This window comes from Rhinolophus sinicus, linkage group LG12, assembly GCF_036562045.2.
Source record: "Rhinolophus sinicus isolate RSC01 linkage group LG12, ASM3656204v1, whole genome shotgun sequence".
In the NCBI taxonomy this organism is placed as follows: Eukaryota; Metazoa; Chordata; class Mammalia; order Chiroptera; family Rhinolophidae; genus Rhinolophus; species Rhinolophus sinicus.
This window is the reverse complement of record NC_133761.1, coordinates 50,599,991-50,619,029: the sequence shown is the minus strand read 5'-3', so window position 1 is coordinate 50,619,029 and position 19,039 is coordinate 50,599,991. Positions and strand designations below refer to the sequence as shown.

General features: G+C 40.4%; 1 protein-coding gene across 6 annotated transcripts in view; it reads left to right on the top strand.

Moving 5' to 3' along the window:
• The window catches only part of PLD5 (phospholipase D family member 5), a 233,198-nt gene that overhangs the window by 121,215 nt on the left and 92,944 nt on the right, over positions 1 to 19,039 (top strand). For 5 of the 6 annotated variants that reach the window (XM_019746839.2, XM_019746842.2, XM_019746840.2 and 2 more), the window contains one exon: positions 17,444 to 17,612. The exons of the other annotated variant lie outside the window; for it this stretch is intronic. In XM_019746839.2, coding sequence (XP_019602398.2) covers positions 17,444 to 17,612 — 169 coding nt within the window. The remainder of the gene's footprint in view (positions 1 to 17,443; positions 17,613 to 19,039) is intronic. 6 annotated transcript variants of the gene reach the window in all.

Genomic DNA, 19,039 nt, shown 5'->3' with positions numbered 1-19,039 from the left:
CACCTGATCTGACACTATCTAGATTTATTCCCATATCTTGGAGTTGGCTCTCATTTGCCTAATAGTGGTGGTGAGGACCACCTGTGCAAATACATCTGCTATAAATTGCTTTGTCGAGAAGAGGAAGGTGAAACTGAAATTGATCATGTTCCTTTCTCTTTTTGTCAAATTTTATTTTTCATTTTGTGGATCTGGTAAAAGTAAAGATTTTAGTGCTTAAGTGCAAGTATCTGACTCTGCAGGGATGTTCTTATTCTCTTTATGAAAATACAATGATTTCACAGTATCTGCCTCGAACACTGCATTTGTCAGTTGGACTTCTTTTTCCATCAAGACTTCTGTGGCTTTTTCTGCTTCCTCCTCACCTGCCAAAACCTGCTTCTGCCCATCTGGGAAGCCTCTCACCCCATGTGCAGGGTCCATGGAAATATTTTAGTGCTAGAAGAGTGCAAACTTTGTACAAATGTACATTGTTTTTCCTACTGTTACACTGGGAGCGAAAAGAACCAGTTTTCATGCACTTTCCTGTTGAGTAAGGATTTTAGGTTTACCGGCTTGCATGCAGAATTCTGAAAGGGCACAGCAGCACCAACGCACCTAGAGGAATTCGAGAAAGCCTCCAGCTGTAGTCAGCAAAAGGGACTAGAGTGGTCTGTGTGTTCCCTTCCTCATCCACATAACTTGGTGGAGATCAGGAAGGCACATTAACCCAGTGGCACGCCCTGCTTGCATTGTGCCAAGTATGGGCGGGGGGGTCTGTTTTAAAGACATGCTCTTAGCTTTGGGATGTCAGGTTTCTATGGGTACATTGACATGCCACCTTTGGAAACTACAAAAAAACACTAAGTTAAAGGGAAAGCAATGACGATCACTGAATATATAAATCAACCAGCCCCCCTTTGCAAGCCACATAGGTGGCTTTTAGATTTCTAGTTCACAAAGTAAAAAAACCCATAATTTCGTGGTAATATCAGTGTCATCAACAGCCAACTCAAGTTTTTTCCCTTCTCCCTCTTTAGTGTTTTTGCTTTATCTGTTTTGTTTTGTTTTTAATTAAGGAATAAAACATTTCTTTTTAGCGCAAAAAAATTCTGTTAATCATAATAATAATAATAATAATAATAATAACAATAACACTGAAGTATTACCAAAACTTTTATTTATTCAACAACTATTTATTGAGTACTTACTAAATGTCAGGCATGGTTAGGCACCCCCAACCCCACTCCAGGATTCATGATATACAGAAGTAGCTCACGTACACTAAAATGCAGAAATGAAAAACTCGCCTAGGAAAACATAAGGACCATCTCTCCCTGGAGCTCTCGTTCTTTCTGCCCCTCAGCACACTTGTTTGGGAACTAGCCCAAGAGTGTCAGGTCTTGGCCATGCCCACCGGCAGCATTTGGCAGGTATGACAGCAGAGGAGTCTGAAAAAAGCCAATTGCTTCTCCCCCAAAAGGAACACCATGGCACTCAAGGTCCCCGCATCGTAGAAGAACCCCGTTCCCTGTGGTTTGCCTCCCCTGACCTCTTTTCCATCTGGGAAAAAGGGTGTGTGTAAACCGAGCCTGTCTCACCATTACCTTTTCTTTGCTCACATTTTGTTTCACAGCCTCAGGGCATATCCTTTTGTCCTAGATAGTGTCACTATTATTCCCTTTTGGTTTCCTTTTTCTTAGGCAAGCTGCTTTTCAAGAACATTTTGACATCCCTATTCCAAAGCCCCCCTTTTCAAGCTCCAGTTTAAAGCACCAAGAAGAGCAAACATTTTAATATTTTCTTGATGACGTATCCAGGACCTCATTCCCATTAACAATCCTTATTCAGAGGCATTGAGAAACAAATGGACAGTGACTTGCCGTTGGTCCTCCATCAAAGGGGATGGCATAATTGCCAAGTGGTCAGGCTCCCCACGGTACATTCCCTTGGCTAATATTCATGATGACACTTTCTCAGAAATATCTCATGATTGCCCTGAATAGACAAAGGAGTTTATTTTGAACATGGAACATGGTGCTTTTTTTGTGTGTGTGATTCTTAGCTATGGACCTTTTTTTTTTTTCCAACTATCTCTGACCTAGTTCATAATATCACCAGAAGTAGAGTTAACAGAGAACTTCGTTCTTGCTTCATGAGATGGAAACATGAACAAGACATAAAATTTTTAAAAGAAAATCACAGTTCATTCTGAGATGAGATAGCTGACTTCAATTTGAGCTTCTCTTTATAATTGTTAGAATAAGAGAAATAGGAAGGAGGATGGATGTATATTTTTCTGGAGAAAATGATTGGTCATATTCTTGAATATTTCCCAATTAAAGCGTCTTTGTAAAAATAGATTAAAGTTTGTATGTTACCTAACTGTTAAAATAGTAGCACCTTTGCCCCTCTATCAGCCTTTCCTTCTGCATGTCCTTAGTTGTAGGGCTTTGGGTCAGCAAGACTTCAAGTGATTCTCAATGATGGTAGCTTTATGGTTTAGGTATCTAAGAGACAGGAGTCACATCAGTTATAATTCTGATGCGGTCGTGGGAGAAGGTAAGATGTGAATATGTGTAGTTACAGGGGTTTGCCTCAGACTGCTGAGGCTGGTTTGTTTGCAGTAAATATACCATAAACACACGTGGCCCTAGGATTTTCACATAAAAGATTATGGATCAGTTTGGTGAATAAAGAGCAGTGGGCAGTGGTTCTGGAAGCCTGAGTTCACACCAGCCCCAGCTCTGTCACTAGCTGGCCCTGCTTTGTTGAAATGCAATGAGATCTCTCTCTGCCTTGGTTTCTTCCCTATTCAATTGAGGATTGAAGTAGAAAATCTCATAATCTCTTCCATCACTAACCATTAGTGCAGGCTATACCTGGAGCACAGATTTATGCTATTTTCTTGCTCCTTATATTTCAGTTGCTGATTACTCTTCACTTGATACTAAGATGCTGTTCACCTGCCTCTCCTCCTCTTGGTGCACAGAAAATAAGTATTCTGGCCACATTTATTCGTGCTAATTAAAAAAGGAAACTTTTTGGCCCCCACCCTCACCCCCGGTGACTCAGTCATTATTGTTTGTGTTATGGGGGAGGCTAAGGAATAGGTGTGACAGTTTTTTTTAAAAAAGACACTGTTTTACCCACTAAATTCCAGAGGATTTGGTTCCATTAAGTATGCTGGAAGAAAAGTGAAAGAATCTCACTGGTCTCTCTAAGAGACCAGGTATCTAAGAGACAGGAGTCACATATGTCTGTCCACCACTTGTAGCAGAAGGAGGGTGAGACAGGTGCCCACATGATATGCTGTCTGCTCACAGCATGTGTGTTTAGGGCACATGGGACCAGGCTGAAACTCTGCCTGCACTGGAATCTCTAATACTTGACAACATCCTGCTATCATTGCTGCTGTTGACTGGTGTCCCAGCCACACAAGAAAGGCATAGAGCCCCTGCTGAGGGTGACATTTTGCTGTAAAACATCAGTCCAATAACCAAGTAAGCTTTGGCATATAAATGTGGACACTAAAAGAAATATTGAGTGTGCTATTGTCCTGATTCAAATTTTGTGTGGTACATTTTGCCTTTTATCATGACAAGATGTTCTCTTTGATCTTCTCCAGGTAAAATATTTTCCTATACTCTAAAAATAAAAAATAAAAATAAAAGTAAATTGCTTATTTCACTCGGATAGAACCTTGCTCAAAATATCCGTATTGAACAATAATATAAAAGCCTTGGAAATTTCCATTTTCATCCTTAAACTTGACCAGAACTGACTGACTGAATTCCATTTAGAGATTCATGGAGGGGAAAAAATTAGGGGAAGGAAGTATTTCTTGTAATAAAGTTTGAATTATAGAAAAACAGTCTACGTGTTCTCTATAGCCTCTATTTCTTGAGTTAATCCTTCCTCTTAGTTCAATGTCATACTCCCCACTCATGGAAATGCCAGTGTTCGCTTGATTGCTCATAAGTCCCCCCCCTTTTCTCTTTTGCCTTAGACTATAATTTTATCCCTCCCCTTTCCTTCCATCTTCTCCTTCCATGCCTCTCTCCCCCTCACCCTAATCTCAAAAGAACAAATTCAGAAGAGGGTGCGTGGCAAGAGAGGAAGAGAACCTTTCTCTTATTTTTTTTTAAACTTGAGTGGTTAGGCTGTTAGTATTTCCCTATGGGATAAAGATTAAGGAGTGCGTTGAAAGGTTTTAAGTACTGAAAAATGACTAATTGCATAAATGACTTCCAGTAGTAATAGTTTGAAAACATTAAGATGTTTAGAATTTAATGGTTTGTTTCTTTTTTTTCTCATTTGGCATGTTGTAGACAGGAAGCATATTGCTCACATTTTAACTGTGGTTGTATTGTATCAGCAACTTATTTCTGATATTATAGCTGCACATACATACATATATATAACTTGTAATAATTTTTAATGAATTTAAATGGCTTTCTGAGTTTAAGAATCTATAATTTAGAATTTTAATTCTGGAAGAGTCCTTAAAGAGTATCTTTGGGTCCCTCTTCATTTTATAGGTGAGTAAAGTTGTTTTCAAAGACATAATTTGAATAGGAGACAAACTCTGATTTAGAAGAAAGTTCCTATGACTCCTACTGCAGCAATTCCTTTTATGTCTCCTATGCAGATTATAATCATATCTCATGAATGTATAAACTTCCAAGATTAGAGAATTGTAAGACTGAAGTTTTTCATAGACTAGTTATAATGAGAGCAAATACAAATTAGAAGATGATTTGAAAGTGCATCAGGAGCTTAAATTTATAGCTTCTAGGATGCTACTTAAATTTAAAAAATTATAATGTGAATACGAATGAAAAGTTTATTGCTCATTATTTAAAATGTTTACATATTCATAAGAAACTTCACAGAACATTTTAATGTTCATTTTTCTTGTGTTTATAATACTTAATATCCATTATACTATATAACAGAGTTCATAAGTTTTAAAATATATCTAAAGCCATCAAGAGTTCAAGTAGAGGAATTATACTGTTGGAGCACTGAACACTCTTTTAAAGGATTGATAACAGCTGCTGGATAAAATTGAAGCTCGATTTGTCTAATTGATGTGGTCCTTTAGGATGAAAAATCCATCAATGTGTTAATGGATTATAGACAATTACAGTAGAGATAATACATACATTGTATTATACAGCGAAAGGAGAAGGAAGGAGAAGACCCACTCGCCAAAGTAGTAGTTCATCACTCACACTGTTGCCCTTCCCTATTCAGCAACAGGGCCGGTGTTTGCACTATTGTACTTGCACAGTCATTTGCACACACAGAAGAGAGGCTTCCAAGTTGAGCAGGGATGATTTTGGTGCCAGACAGAACAAGATTGGAAAACCAATTCTACTACCAACTTTTGACTTTGGGGCTCTTACATGACACTATGTCCCAAACCTCATTATCTTCATCTTAACAATGGGAATTCTAAAACCTGTGTCACAGGTAGAATGATGATGTCTTCAAACTTCTTACCACATAGAAATACGCAATAAATGGCAGCTATGACTATATTATTACTATCCTCGTCATTTATTGCTGTTTTTCAATCTATAAACGTATTAGAAAAAAAAAAAGCAGTCTTTCCCTCCTGTATGTCTCCTTTCCTGCTCAAACAGACCCTTCACCTCTGACCCTTCTGGTCACCCAATGTGTGGGGGTTTTCCCACACCGAGCAATTCTGTGCAATGCTCGCACGGTATCTTACAATTTAACTCAATTCTGATACTGCCTACCTGGAGCTAGATCCCACAGGTTGAGGGCTCAGTCCCATGAGACTGCCCCCCGCCCCCCATTCAGATGCCAAACGCAAGTAGGAGGTCCCCAGGTGACCCACAACTTTTGGCCAAGTTGGGTACAAATCACATGTTCCATGACCTACTCTCTCTCGGATTTAATTACTTGGTAGAGCAGCTCACAGAACTCATGGAAACATGTTTACCAGTTTACTAAAGGTTATGAAAAATGATAAAGATCAACAGCCAGATGAAAAGATACATAGGGTCTGAGAGGGTCCTGAGTTCAAGGGCTCTGTCCCCGTGGAGTTGGCGGCATTCAGTATATGGATGTATTCACCCACCTGCAAGCTCGCTGAACCTCGTACTATTGGGATTTTTATGGAGGCTTCATCACACAGGCATGACCGATCTTCATTCCATTTTCAGCCCTTCTCCCTTCTCGAGAGAATGGGGGTTGGGGTAAAAATTCCAAGCTTCTAATCATGACTTGGTCTTTTTGGTGACCAGCCCTCATTTAGGAGCCATCCAGGAGCCCATCCAGAGTCACCTCATTAGGACAAAAGACATTCCTATCACCCAGGAAATTACAAGGGTTTCGGGAGCCCTGAGTCAGGAACTGGGGCAAAGAGCAGCATACATTTTTTTCTATTATTCACAATGCGTATGTGGGTATTGAGGTGCATATCTCTAAGTTGTGCTGGAGGGTCGTTTTGACAGATAGCGATCAGTTATACAAACTAAAAGTTCTCTCAGCTCCAGGTGGCACTGCAGGCTGCTAAATAGTTAAAACATAGGAAGATTTGGCTTAGTCTTCTGTGTTCAGACCACATGCGTCATTAGCACCTGGAGTTTCCTTTTCAGTGATGTTTTACTCCCTTGCTAGGAATGAATAAGCCATTGACCGAAACTGCCCTACAAACTGATGATGAGAAAAGAGCAAATGGCCGCTTAGCCCAGAACCCACATCTCTTAATTCCTCGACTCCTCCTCTGAGAAGCTTGATATGATTTCTTGGTCAAAAATTAGTGGAAAATGTATTTTCTGACCAGCAAGTGGATATGTGGGTGCCATATACAGGGTTTTATAGGATGAGTTAAGCTTTACGTGGACTTCCTGTTTTCAGTCTGTACCTGAAAAAAAACAAAAACAAAAAACAGTGCGTGTGCATAAGTACATGTTTTAACAAACATATTTCCCTTGGTGTATGAGTGGGGTTTTCTGTTTGTTGCATGGTGAGTGAGTGAGTTTGTTATTGGAACGTTCTTGGATTTTAATTTTGAATGTTCTTCTCTTTGACTTAGAGAGGAGCAAATGCTTATTTGTGCAGGCAGAGCGGCATGGTTACATTCAAAACAACACTGGTGAGGGACCCCCACTTCTTGCTTCCAGAACAGTTTCACGACAGGGCCTGGAAGCACTGTGTTCCTCCAACGAGTCCTTCCCAGGTCTGCTTTCCTTCAAGGTCCCTGCCAGAATGAGCCCGTTGCAGCCAAGGGATGTTCTGTGTGAACCACAGAGAGTTCCTTGAATGTAAGCTTTGGGGGCTGGAGCATGGTTCAGAATCGCAGTTATCTGTCTCGCCATCATAAGAAGACCAAATGCCATATTGGTGTGGTGGGGACATAGCTAAACCCCAAATCTCAGATTTAAAAGAAGTTCCATGCGTGTTGTTGAATCACTCTAACTCCTCACTGCACTGCCAGGCTGATGGCTGGCTGGCAGGAATTCGGTCTCAGCACCCACGGCCTGAAGCTATACAAAATCTCCAGGTCTTTCCCAGCAGCAGAACATCCACAGGACTATGGCAATGCATGTTCGTCCTCACTCGTCACCACTAGACTCCATCATCATAGACTCATGTCTTTCCATTCCTGGGACCTGTAAAGGGGAGCCCCAGGACCTAGGGCCCAGCCTCCCTGGGTACGTGCAACACATGATCTGTGACCGCTGGGAGTTGGCCATCTTCCCCCACAGGCCTGTGGCCCGGTAGTGGGTCCTGTACAGCTCGCAAGACTTCTCCACCCTCCCCAGTCAGGGGACTCTCTCTTCTGAGTGCTTCTCATAGTCACTTCTCTATCCCCAGATGACACAGTGTCATTTCTTCCATGGCTCAGGATTGATATAGCAAAATAGAGAAGGGAAGTAGCTTGTGGGCAGCCTCTGCTTTTGTCCCTGAACTTCCTCAGTGAACCAATGAAGAAACTACATATTTAACTAAATTATCCTACATGCTTTGAAAGGTCCAATCACAGAAAATATGTAAGTTAAAATAATAAATGTGTATGCGGGGACAACTTAGTTGCAGACAGTAGCAAGTAGTGGCAGTAATTGACCCTGAGACAGGGAACTGGAAGACAGAGCGACCGGCAGTGGGGGCAGAGTCTCACTTACCACTGGGATCCTCCGGATGGTTTCATATACACATGTAATATTTACATGTAATGCTTTTTAAAAATATGAAGAAGTTTCCTTGAATTGTAAAAAAATAGATGAATAGATTTAAGTCACCATCTTCTTTCATCTAGGGCCCAGACTGTTGGTGTGGTCTTTTACTCGGCGTCCTACACTGACTCTTGTCCCCCTGCAACCGTTTCCCCACAAAAGTCATTACAAAATTGTCTCATCCCCTTTAGCATCTCAACTCAGGAGAAACTTAAACCGTATGTGAGCTGTGAAAAGACACAGTTAGAAAAGCTATTTTAAGCCTCTGAAAATGGCACACGTTCTGTCAGAGGATGCTGACTACCCTGGTGGACTTGATATACAACAGCCAAAATCGTCTTCCACGCCGAGTGGCCATGCTCTGCTGCCAACAGTGCCCCTTGTAGCGACCTCTTGATTTAAGATTGTGATTTATGATTACTGTACTCCAAAGGGGCCTTTTAGTTCACACTTTCCCTGCTTTCCAAAAATCATGTTTTTTGGTCCTAGAAGTAGTGTCAGCCATGTACAACTTTCCTCAAGAAGAAGCTGCCATGTTCCTCTGAGGAGTCGTCAGGTCTGCTTTCCTTCAAGATTTGGGGGAGTCTCGTGAAGGCACAGAATTTACCCCAGGCAAGGTGTTCAGCTTCTCAGTGGCCACCAGGCAGCTTCTCATTTAGCTGGTGTCGGTGGGGTACATGTCAGTGTGACGTAGCCCATGGTGGGCACAGAAGAATTTGTCAAATAATGGGATTTATTAATGTGACCACAGATTCTGAGAATTGCTGAGATTCCAGATAGAGAAGACAAGAAAGGGGAAAAAAAAGCTGCATATAATCTCCCTCTCATGGAACAACACTCAACCACTAGTCCTGAGTGATGATAGAACAAACTTAGCTGCTTTGTAGTTATGAGGTAAGGTCTACTATTAAAGCCCGACTGACTCATCTATCTTTTTCTTGGCCCTGACTTTGAAAACAAGCACTAGAAATACTTGATGGGGAGTCTTCAATTACTAGAAATTTCACTATGCTTTAAAGTAAAGACACAACTTGAATCCAAAAAGTGTTTAAGGACTTGTTTTAAAATCAAACCAGGGATAAATCCTGAACTTTACGGAGTTGGGGCAACATCCTGTGTCTTCTACCAGGTGGTGTTCCGAGGTTCTAAGGCAAACTTGGAAATCATAAAGAAATTCCATTCAGTTTATTCCAATTTTAGAAAATAGTATCCATTTTAGAAATATTTTCAACAAAATCTGAAATAATACTGATTTTCTGGGCAAGCTTGGGCTAATCAGAAAATGTGAATTAGCTTCATTTCTAATTTTCCTCAATGTTGTAACTTCAGTTTCCTCCTGTCTGCAACCCTAGTTGTTAGTAGCTGCCTGGAGCACGAGCCTGAGAGACATTTAATGGTGAGGCCAGGCTCAGGAAAGAATATCGTGATTGATTCTCAGCGCCAGTGTTGGGCCTGAGAGTGGGAGGGGATGTACATATTTGTCATGATAGCTATAACTTTTTTATCAAGTCAGGAAGAGAATTGGGATTCCTCAGCCAATCAATAAGGTGTGTCCACAAGTTGGGTAGGGCATGGTCTCAGGGAATCACCAGGGTGAGGTAAACAGTGTTAGCCAGGTTGATGGAGACTCAGATATGGCACCCACCTGCATGTGCTTGCCGGGAGGGCTCAACAAAGGAACAGTGGTTTCCACCAGCACTTCTGCACAGGAGAAAGCCGTCCCTCCTGGCCTCTCCCTGATGCCCCACAACTCGGTTCCTCCCCAGATGTCCCTGGTGCCTTTTGAGCTGCTGCCCCAGGACTGGAGCTCAGAGCAAATGAGTCTGCCAGTGAGTAAGTTCGTGCGTGGGCTATTTAAGAGTGTCTCCTGGGACTGCAGGTGCCCTTGTTTCACCTAGCAACAATCTCTGCTGGTTTTCACAGTCAGAAGTTATGGGGACTTCTCTCCCTGGCACTGGAACCTCGGGCTGGGGAGCCTGGTGTGGGGTTGGGACTCCTCGCTCCGCCAGGGGGACCTCTGCAGCTGATATATTCCTCTCAATTTTTAACTGCCACACATGGGTGTGGGACCAGCCCATTCTGCATCTCCAGACCTCCTACCAGTCTCAAGGTGGCTTTTTCTGTATGTCCTTAGTTGTAGGACTTCTGCTCAGCTAGACTTCAGGAAATTATTAGTGATGATTATTCTGTAGTTTAGTTATAATTTTGATGTGGTTGTGAGAGGAAGTGAACAGTGTTTACCTGCTCCGCCATCTTGACCAGAAATCTCTTTCCCTTCACACTTAGTATAAATCACAGTGGTATGTTCACAAGACCTATGTAATTAATGGAGTTCAGGATACCCTATCCCAATATATGGTGCTTTGGCATACTGATTATTTTAAGCTGGAGAAATTTGAGGAACAGCATGCACAGGAAGGACTTTCTGACCTTGCACTGTAGCAGGTCATTTAAAAAATTTGTTGCCAGTATCAAAGGTTCTGAAGCTTTAACAGGAGAGTCTTAGTCTCTGGCTTCTCTGAGATGTCCCTCAGCCTTCACTGTCATCAGGCAAGCAGCTGAGCTTGGCTGGCCCTGCCTGGCTGGGAAAGTGCTTGGTGTCCCCTCTGCCTGTAGGGCTTATGAGTGGGGGTTGAAAGGAGGGCTGAGTCTGCCTGTTTTCTCAAAGAGTCACTGGGCAGATAATTGACCATCTGTGTGCCTGAACTACAGAGAGCAAATACCTTTTCTAGAGGTTTTCAACATCCTACAGAGCAGGAAGCCTCCCTTCAGGCAAATGACCAAAACAAAGGGAGACATGAAAGGGACCAAAACAAAGGGAGACAGGAACTGGAGACTACTGTTTGGTTGAGGGTGGGTAATTGAAGCCCAGACATAAGTTCTCATGGAATAGTTTATTTTTAGTGCCTACCATAAGAGCTTTCTCTGGTTTCTGGGCACTGGATTGTCCTTCACTGGACAACCAGAAGTCAAAGCACTTCAGGCTCAGCTTTCAACAGGTGACAGACAGCAGTGTTCTGAGGTGGGTTCCACACAGCCCCTCTGAGGGCCCAGTGAGAGTGAACCCCCTTGCCTGTGGCTGTGATTTGCTCATTCAGGTTTATTTTTATGGGCTTTCTCCCCTGACTCTCCCTGTTCCCTCACTCCTTCCTGGGATCCCTGCCCCAATGAATGCCTTACATCCACGTCTCAGCTTCAGGGAACCAGAGCGTTTCAACACTTCATGTCTTACCAGACCTTCTGAGTCCCATGTGAGAGGAGAATCTGCCACATGGCTAGCCGGCCGTCTTCTGCTTCCATGTCAGAGACTCCATTATCCCTTTGGAAAGATTTGCTTTTGCATGGTCAGTCCTGGGCTTTAATTACAGCCAGATGATCCACAACAAGGGTGCAATCCTGCATCATTTTCCTTTGAGTGTAAATTTAATTGTATTGATGAATGAAGGCCCTCTGTTCAGCTTCATTGATTAATGCCGTCCAGTAGCCAAGATCTAAGGAATGACCGTCAATGAATCGACCGCCAAGCAGCCTGTGTAGGTCATCAAGTCCTAATAACTGACCCATTACACTTGGCAATGAAAGAAAGCTCACATTCACTCTGAAAATGTCATGTAGGTCCTAGCTTATAAGACTCCTTTTAGCCAACGTATGTAGAATCCTTTTAGTAACTGTGCTATAGCCATTTGAGAACTTAGAGAAAATTTTTTCTTCATTATAAGTTTTTAAACCATAAGTTACTTTTTAAAAATTTGTCTTTTATTTAGTGCTTTCTACGAAGCAGCACCAAGCAAAGCTCTTCACATAGATTATTTCCTGTAATCTTTGTAGTAACTTTTTTTTTCTCAAAAGCAGGAACAGATTTAAAGAGGTTAGTCATTTGTCCAAGATTTCACAACTAATAATTGGCAGAGCTGAGTTTTGTCTACCTTATTCCAAGTCCTTTCCTCTTAACATTTCTCTATAATATTACCAAAATCAAGTGTGAAAATATAATACTTTATAAAAATTCTTGTGTTTACCAAGCACATACACACACACACACACACACACACGTTTTAAAGCTAGCAAATGGTGGGACTGTACTTTTTAGGAGTTTATTAGAGGGGAACTATAGATATCTACAGAAGGTGAAAAACTGTTCCCATATTGAAAGACAAATTTTGATGATCACTTTAAGTTTGGAGAATAAATACATACTATTAATAAGAACAGCTAGAATTCTATTTTAAAATCTATTAACAATGCAAAACGCTTTTTCTTATTTTTATTCCACCTAAGCTCCCTGGCTTCACAGTTCAAATCATTTGTAGTTTATCTCAAAGTACTACGAAAGTAAGCCTGAGAAGATTTTTGCTGTATTGTGTCTCTGTATATTCAGCTTTCCCCCTTGTTATCAGGCATCGGAAATACAGAACGTGAAAAAACAAACAAACAAACAAACAAACAAACAAAAAAACCACATACACATTTTAAGAAAGGAAAGAACTGTATTAAAATTATACTGATGGTAACCACTTTGAGCACCTCTCGTAATTGCAGAAGTCAAACGTGACTTGTATTCATCTTTTGTTACTGCTATATTTTGAGTATTACAATTTTCATACAATTGTTTTCCTTTCTTAAAATATGTATTTTTATTTATTTTTTTGCACCTTCCGTAGTGCTACTACAGCCCTCAGGCACAGTTCTGTTAGAGAAGATACGCGGGCATTCCAAGGACTTGCCCAAAGGTGAATTTTAATGAGGGGTGCCTCCTACTTCCCTTGCTTGAGAAGTAAGAGTGTACAGCAAGAGCTGCTGGCCAGTGGAAATGTGTCCGCATGTATGCTAATTAGATTGGGCCCCTGGAGAGTAACTGGCTGTTGGTTGTTAAAGGCAATAAAATGATAGGTCACAGAAATCAGTCCAGTTATTTCAAAGCTGACTTCTGGAGGCTTTTTCCAGCAAGGCATCAGAAACAAGTGCTGTGTCACAAAAAGAGTAATCAGGAGCTTCTGGAGGAAAGGAGGACGTGAGCGGGGTTGTTGTTCTGGGAACTCATTACCCAAACAGAAGGGTGGTCCCCGGAATAGGTCCTCTATTTTGATTTTCAGTACAAATTCATAATTTACTTTGGTATTTAGTAAAAACTAAAAAATAATAAATCTGGTCTTCCTTGGCTCCCAGGGAATTTCACTCTCCTCCTCCAGTCTCTCCAGTACTTTCTTCTCTGTCTTTCTCACCTGCCCCACTTTGTCTGCAACCAGAAGTGATTATATGTTTCCTGAATTTGGTTTTGACCCAGTTCTCTTCTCTTAAAAATCTCTCTTGATAATCTTACTCAATTTAAGTCTTTGATAAGGGGAAAAGATTTTATAAGAACACATGTGAAATAGGAAAAAATAAGGAACAGATGAAACATTGTCCATCTGATGAGAATTGAACCCTTTTTGTGGCACAGTCCCCTCTTGCAGTCTAATGAAGTCTATGACCTCTCCCTTGAATAATGGTTTTAAATTAAAATACGTACGATTGCAACGGAAACCAATAATGTTGAAATAAAGTTATAAAAATATTTTTAAAAACCACAAATTTGTGATATAGTAATGTATATTCAGTACTATTCGTGAAATTACAAGATCTGATGACTGCCATAATTTCAAAGTAATGAGAAACACTTGGAGATGTCGGCAATACAATACCATGGTATGAAAATTCTTAATGGTGACAGAATCACAGGTTCTTCTAATATCCTTTGATTTTTTGGCCTATGTTCATAACTGAAGGGAATGTTGAATTTCAGTTAGAGGTGAGGGAAAATACAGATCACACTTATAGATGCCCCTGAATTCTATCCATGGATCCAGGGTTAAGAACACGTGGTCTAAAGATTTCTAACAGATTGGGAATCCTTATCTGTGTGCCTATCAGCGACGGTTTGGAGCCATTTACAGTTGTACAATTGCTCTCCATCCCTTGTTTCCTCTGTTCAGTTTAACTAAGCTTCATGGCTCTCCTCTTGTTTTCCCAGCATATCTTTTATATTGAAATAAAATTGAAACTTGTCAGTTCTGTTTGTTAGCAGCTGTTGTATTTTGGTTTTGTTTGGGGAGATTCTTTTTTGTTTGATGTTTAAATATATTTATTATTTGTAGGGGACACTAAAACCACTAATTATCTGAGGTCATTTTTCCATGCTATGTCGAGCTTCTATTAACATAGATAATTAGATTTCAAATGAGGATGGAATTAAAACATCCAACTTCAACCTCTGTCTATTGCCTTCAATGGTTTTGAAGCAGGTAAAAACAAACAAACAAACAAAAACCAAAAAAACTCTTGCCACGTTTTTGACCTTCTCCCCTTGACATCCCAAACACTGTATTCTCCTGGACCTCTCTTGTCTATCTGCTTATCTCTTGGTGGCTTCTGAGTCTTTTCATCTGTTCGACACTCTACCAACCAGAAAAATACAGGCATTCCCCCCACTTTAGGGTTTGGGCTAGTTTTTCTTCATTTTTTCCCTTGATAATCTTTCCCAATCCTCAATCTAATTCCTTTCCCACATTCCTTCTCAGTTTTATTGGATCCAACACCCTCCATCTTCCCGGTTGTTCTGATTTTAATGAAACTCAGCAGATAATTTTGGATACTTACTGTGCCCTAAACAATATGTCAGGCACAGGGGCTACAATACTGAACCAATGGAACAGGTCTCTGCCTTCATACATACTGCAGTCTATCAAGGAAAAGTCAGCCTTGAACAAGGACTTTCAAGAGTGATGAGTAGGATTACCGGGGAGTAACAGATCGCTGTGGGAGTTGATGATAAGAGAGATCTAGTCTAGTTTGAGGTCATAAGGAAGTTTATGAGAAGTGATGTTTAAATTCGGACTTTGAAAGTTAATTGAGAGAGAGCTCCCTGAGTAGTGTAGGAATGGGGATTGGGAAGATTCACATGAAATGCCAAAGTCTAGAGAGAATAGCAGGGAAGGAGAAAAAGATGTCTGGTGTGGCTTTGATGGGAAATTCAAAGAGTGCATTTGAGTCTAGTGAAGCTGTGAAGAGGCAGGGCCAGCCAAACAGGAAACACTTGTCATAGGGGTAGCATCGCCCCAAGGACAGTGGGGAACCCCCTAAGAAGTTTCAATCAGGCTGCAGAATGTTCTGGTTTACCTTTTTAAGTGATTAACACAACTGTAGTGTGGAAAATGGTTTGGAGGGGCCAATATCCATGTAAGGAGACCATTGGAGGTGGTTATAGGAACCCTGTTAAGAGACGATAGGGTGGTCCTGCAAGAAAATCTCAGCCATCGTTGATTTGTGTGTGTTTCTGTTACCCGTTCCGCATACCCATCAAACTAAATCTTTTAAGATTTGGTTTCTAAAATCTCCAGGACATACATGCTTCTTTTTCTTCCTATTGACCTAAATCAAACTTCCCTTTTCCTTTCCTGAGTTTTTGCAACAGCCTCTGCTCTCTACTAGTCTCCTATTTCTCCCTTCCAGTAGCATACAGTTGTGCTGTCAGAGTTAACCCCTAAAATGTGCTTGGGTGCCCTCAAGTGCATCAACATTGAGTCCAGATTCCTCTTCCTGGTTCACAATCAGTACAGCCTGGTCCCTATGGATGCTGCCAGTCTTCTCGGCCATTGCGAGTTCCTGCCATAACTCTCCTACCTCACGCTCCCCTTGGCTCACCAACTCACAAGTATCTACATGCACTACATTTTACAAGCACTTCCCTCCACCTTGAATGTCTTTCTCTTCCAACTCACCCATAAAAATTATATCTGAAGACTCATCTCTCCAACTTCCTCCAATTCTAGGTGCCCCCAATCAGAATTATTTTTTCCTTCCTGCCCATGTTCCAATGGTATTAGGTGATACATTTTCCATCTCATTGAACTTCTTGCTCTTTCACCATTTTTTAGAGTCTACCTCCTATTTGAATCATTATGTATGAGACTGACTGTTTCACTAGATTATAAATTCAGAGGACTAGAGAGATTTGTCATAGTCATTTCTGTGTCGCACAGTGATTTGCCTGTTCTGTGCTTATAAGGGCTTGACAAACATTACATTTAACTGCTGGTGGTGATGCGTGGTTGTCTCCCCAAATTGTGAATGTCTCTGGGTGACATGCCGGAATCCCATTCTGGCTGATATTCATCAAATACACAAGCGCATTTTACTAAGAGCATTGTTTTTGTTTCTAAAACTGGCTAAATGGAACAAGTATCAGTAAGAGAAACATTTAACAGTTTTATTGAGAAGTACTAGATCCCTTGTTGGAACCTGAAATCCATTCTATAAGTATTTCTTGAGCCCTAATTATATATCTGGCACTGTGGATGCACAGCTGTAAATAAAACAGGTCTCTGTTCTGGAAGCAATTGCAGGTATCTACGTAAGAGTTTGGAGTTTCCCATCAAGAGTTCAGGAGAATTTACATTTCTTAAACTGGAAAACAATTTTCTCCTTTCTTTATTAAAATATTATGTGTCACTTGGCTAACTCAGAGGTGAAAACCATACAACCTTAGCTGCAACACCAAGTGTCTATGTTGTCAATGTATTAGGAAGTGTAAACACACACACGTATTTATTAGGATATTGTTGACTGTAGTTTATTTAGGGTTTGATTATTACTATTATTTTATACATTGTTATCTTCAATTTAAATAAAGCCCACAACAGGCAGGTTTTTAATTTTTTTTCTCATTATCGTTTTATGCCTTAGGCTGGGAAACATTAATAGAGGTATTAAGCAATAATAATAATATTTATTATTTTTATTTTCTAATAGTAGTAAAACTAATAATATTATAGTTTCTAAATTAGTTCTAATAGATGTCCATCATTGTACTAGAAATTGCACAATGAATTTATGATCTCAAGTAGCTCACGAAAGTACTTTCTTATTGCTGTAGGGGGGGAAATGGAATATATTCCTAGTGGAAGATGATTGTGTAGGAAGCTCTGAATTTTTTTCCTCAAGGCTAGTTTTAAACTGGACATTAGGGACATATCCCATGATTTTCTGAAAGACGAATGCTAACTGGGCAAAACAGAGCATAAATTCTCAGAACACAGTTGGTTAGCATAAGGGAAATGTAGGAGGGCTTTGGTGGAAAATGTAAGTTATGAGGGACGCATACATTTAGAAAGAATAGAGAATATTTTTCAGATGTCTGGATATGCATGTATCAATATCTGTGGCTTCAAATGTGACTAGATTTTGTATATTTGTTTTTCAAAATCTTTCCTAAGCATTGCCCTGGTGGAAAATATTCCTGAAGGCCTTAACTATTCAGAAAATGCACCATTTCACTTATCGCTTTTCCAAGGCTGGATGAATTTACTCAACATGGCCAAAAAGTCTGTCGACATAGTGTCTTCCCACTGGGATCTCAACCACAGTCACCCATCAGCATGTCAGGTAAGCTGCATCCTCTGTGCATGTGATGACTTCACTCATGTGCGTTTTACACTCCTAGTGTTCTTGCCTCCACTCCTCAACTTCAAGCTCATTGTTTTTTAGTCTATTTCACCCACAGTACATGTACATCATGACATTTACACGTATGTGCTGTTGTTAATCATGTCGCTCAGCTCCTACTAGAATACCTGGCTTTCAAGGGCAAAATCCTGTTTCCCCTTTGTATACTGTAGGCTGTCTATACAGTAGTGTTGGGCCCCTTCGGTGGGGGAGGGAACCACTTTCATCATGGTATCTGTTGATGGCATGCCCCAGAATCCTATCCTGCTTCGCACATGCGTGTTTACAGTTCTGATTCCATAGCTGCTTGCTGAGGCATGTCGTTGGTTCATTGGGGTCATAATTTTCCTTTAGAACCCAGAGCCAGCTTTTGTTTTAATTAAAGTTTATTGGGGTGACAGTGGTTAGTAAAGTTACATAGGTTTCAGGTGTACAATTCTGTATTACATCATCTATATATCACATCGTGTGTTTACCACCCAGAGTCAGTTCTCCTTCCATCACCATATATTTGATCCCCTTTACCCTCATCTATCACCCCCCACCCCCCTTACCCTCTGGTAACCTCTAAACTATTGTCTATGTCTATGAGTTTTTGTTTCTTTATTTGTTTTTCTTGTTCCTTTGTTGTTTTCAGTTTTATATACCACATATCATTGATATCATGTGGTCTGACATATTCCACTTAGCATAATAATCTCAAGATCCAGCCATGTTGTTGCAAATGGCACTATTTCATCTCTTCTTATGGCAGAATAGTATACCATTGTGTATACATATCACATCTTCTTTATCCAATCATCTATCGAAGGACCCTTTGGTTGTTTCCATGTCTTGGCCACCGTAAATAAAGCTGCAGTGAACATCGGAGCACATATATCTCTACAGATAAATGTTTTCCAATTTTGGGGGTAGATACCCAACTGGGTCATATGGTAATTCTATTCTCAATTTTTTGAGGAACCTCCACAATGCCTTCCATAGCACAGAGCCAACTTTTTAAAAAGTGAAGTCAAGCTTTCCAGTGTAGTCGTATATTCTTTATTTTTTTAAATGTATTTTTCAATTACAGTTGACATGCCATATTATATTAGTTCCAGATGTGAAGCACAGTGATTAGACATTTATATAACTTACAAAGTAATCACCCTGATAAGTCTGGTATTCATCTGACACCGTATATAGTTATTGTAATATTATTGACTATATTCCCTATGCTGTATTTTACATCCCTGTGACTATTTTTATAACTGGTAATTTGTACTTCTTAATTAGTTGTATATTCTTGACTCTGTCATGTTTGAGTGAATAGGAAAAAGAAAGATACTAATTATAATTGCAAGAACAGCTTTTAGAAAACTGACTAA